The sequence below is a fragment of the Peromyscus maniculatus genome, chromosome 1 (genome assembly GCF_049852395.1).
Source record: "Peromyscus maniculatus bairdii isolate BWxNUB_F1_BW_parent chromosome 1, HU_Pman_BW_mat_3.1, whole genome shotgun sequence".
Lineage (NCBI taxonomy): Eukaryota > Metazoa > Chordata > Mammalia > Rodentia > Cricetidae > Peromyscus > Peromyscus maniculatus.
Genome location: NC_134852.1, coordinates 13,777,365 through 13,780,475, shown reverse-complemented (window position 1 = coordinate 13,780,475; position 3,111 = coordinate 13,777,365). Strand labels below are relative to the sequence as shown.

Below are 3,111 nucleotides of genomic sequence, written 5' to 3'. Positions count from 1 at the left end.
ACACAAAAAAGGAGCAGGACATATTAATTTTGTTTGGGGGACTTATGTGGGTCTAGACTCTAGGACAAGGACACATCTCCATTTTCAACTGTAAAATTCATGTCTGCCAATTAAAAATTATATGCCAATACATATAGGTTATTATTCTCTTATATTTTTGGTTGTGAGCCTAGCCTTTAACGGCTGAGCCATCTCTCCAGCCCTAGGTTATTATTCTCATCGATATGAGGTAACATTTCCATAAACTGTTCAAACAACAGATATAAACATGATTGGACATATGACTGGTAAAGAAAAATGGACAAGTATATGAATATAGAGCCTGGAAAAATGGCTTAGCGGTTAAGAGCACTGACTGCTCTTCCAGAGGTCCTGAGTTCAATTCCTAGCAACCACATGGTGGCTCACAATTATCTATAATGAGATCTGGTGCCCTCTTCTGGTGAGCAGGCATGCATGCAGGTGGAACACTGTGCATATAATAAAGAAATATTTTAAAAAGAAAAAAGTTATGGATATATAGGGTGCAGTATGGGTAACACATAATCTAACACAATATATGAACATATTGATTTCCAAAGGCTGTTTGAATATTTATATGATGATGGGATATTCTCTTTCATTTTACTTTCTCCCATTTATTTATGATCTTTTTCTTTTTTATTATTATTGTTTTTTGAGACAGGGTTACTCTGTGTAGCTTTGCACCTTTTCCTGTAACTCACTCTGTAGCCCAGGCTGGCCTTGAACTCACAGAGATCCGCCTGCCTCTGCCTCCCAAGTGCTGGAATTAAACGAGTGAGCCACCACTGCCCGGCTATGATCTTCTTTCTTAAGATGCACAAAGGGAGATGTGAAACTGGGTCTCCTTATCACCAGTTGGCCTGGATCTCACTCTGCAGGCTGACATGCCATTGGTTACATTGCAATCCTCCTGACTCAGTCTCCCCAGTGCTGGGATAAGTTCAGTGAGTCAACATGTCTGGTTTATGAGGAAGGATTTTCAAACAACTTTTACTTAATAGAGTGTGTACGGCTGTTAGTAAAGCTGTCTTCTATGTTTAACATGTTGACTGTGGATTTCAGCAGCTGAAGAGCACAGACCAGGGATCCTTAGGATCCCTAAAGAGCAACAGGAAGGGAGAAACAGTGGGGAAGCCTGCAATCAAAACTTCATTTACATGCCTCAACCACAGACGATAGTCTATTAAAAAAGTGTGAAAGATTACACAAATAAAATTTAGGAGGTACAAGCCAACAAATGTGACCACCAGCATGAGGACAGTTTGGGCTGCTCTGGTCTCAGCATGGCCTCGGTGGTTCTGATTGGCAGTGAGGATGTGCTGTGTTCGCTGGTGATGCCTATGGAGGAGAAGCACCATGGAGAAACTGGTCCAGGTCATGATGCTGATGAATGTGGCATCATGGGCAAAACGCAAGATGGCCATGCCTACAGTGAATCCAGATGTGGAGCAGACCCACTTGCTGTTTTTGTTAGTGTCATTGCCTGTGCTCTGTGGACCGATGACTTTCATTGGAATATAGACATTACTTAAGATACTGAACAACCAACAACTGTAACAAGAATAACTCTGGACATTAGGAGCTCTTCCTCGAGGCATCAGCCTACCCCAATGACCAGGAACAAGAGTAACAAACTGATGGATGCTCAGGACAGAGGTGGAGCACATGTTTGTGATTCGAGCCACCAGGCGAATGAAGAACTCAGTTTTGCATTTCAGGTTAGTTGGAGGACTCCTTGGAGCAAAAACCATCATCTTGTTTGGAAATGCAGTGATGAGGAGAAGGAACGCATTGGCCACAGCCAAGTTGGTGACAATGACCTGTGTGGGCCTCAGTTGAGAACCAGTAAATTTGGGAGAGAAATTGTGGAAAAACAGAAGAATGTTGGCCAGAGTCCCAATTCCAACTTGGGAAAGCAGGAGCATGTGAAGAGCCAATTCCTCAGTGGTTTTTAGAGTTTTACTCTGAGAGGAAATGGACATGACTTTTGTGCAGGCTGGAGTGATGACCAGAAGTTACACTGCTGTCCTCAAAACGCTTTTCAATGTCTGAGCATTAGAATGATATGTCTTACTTCTTCTATGAAGGGAGACACTACTGTATCACAGTATAGGAGCTTGTCCTGGAGAACACTGCAGAGACAACTCAGACTACTATTTTATACTTCATGTACTTTCCCTCACCTCATGATGCAAGTGTATTAGTGATACAGCTGTATCATTCTTGGTCAACATCACACCCATTGTAACACATTATGACATAAAAACACATGAACACTGAACAGTGGAACACTTTTTTTTATCTTTCAAATTCAACAATTCCCTCAATGATAAAAAGTGTTAAGAAATACAAATTGGAGGTTGGAGAGATGGCTGTTCACAAGACTCATATTCAAATCCAGCACCCACATGGTCGTTCACATCCATCTGTAACATCTGTTCTCCAAGTTGAACACCCTCTCATGGCTTTTGCGGCACTGCACAAAGGTGGTGCCAGATATACAGGCAGTTAAAACTCTATATACATAAAATAAAATTACTATATCTTAAAAAGGATAAGAATACAAATTTATAATTCATAAAATCATGAAGGTAAATTAAGTAGCAAAAAGCAGCTTTTGAGAAAATTTTATGCAGATCATCAAAGTGATAGAATACAAAATATTTCAATAAAGTAACCAGTTCTCTGATCACAAATATGAACGTCAATTTATATACACATATCCTTTTACACATAAATAACCAGAAAATTTCAATGAGGAAACTCCTTCAGAGAATAAACGCCTTATATGAGGTGATTGGATACAAGACTAACTCAAAAATCAGTAGCCCTCCTACATACAAATGCCAAATGGATTGTGAAAGAAATCAAGGAAACAACACCCTTCACAATAGCCTCAAATAATATAAAATATCTTGGTGTAACACCAACCAAGCAAGTGAAAGACCTATATGACAAGAACTTCAAGTGTTTAAAGAAAGAAAATGGAGAAGATATCAGAAGATAGAAAGATCTTACATGCTCATGGATTGGTAGGATTAGCTTGTAAAAAGGGCCATCCTCCCAAAAGAAATCTACAGATTCAAT

General features: G+C 39.9%; 1 protein-coding gene across 1 annotated transcript; it reads right to left on the bottom strand.

Moving 5' to 3' along the window:
* Positions 1–1,082: 1,082 nt before the first annotated feature.
* Positions 1,083–2,006, bottom strand: LOC102916404 (vomeronasal type-1 receptor 4-like). The gene has a single exon (XM_015991295.3). It carries the CDS (start codon positions 2,004–2,006, stop codon positions 1,083–1,085), a length of 924 nt encoding a protein of 307 aa, XP_015846781.1.
* Between the last annotated feature and the right edge of the window lie 1,105 nt (positions 2,007–3,111).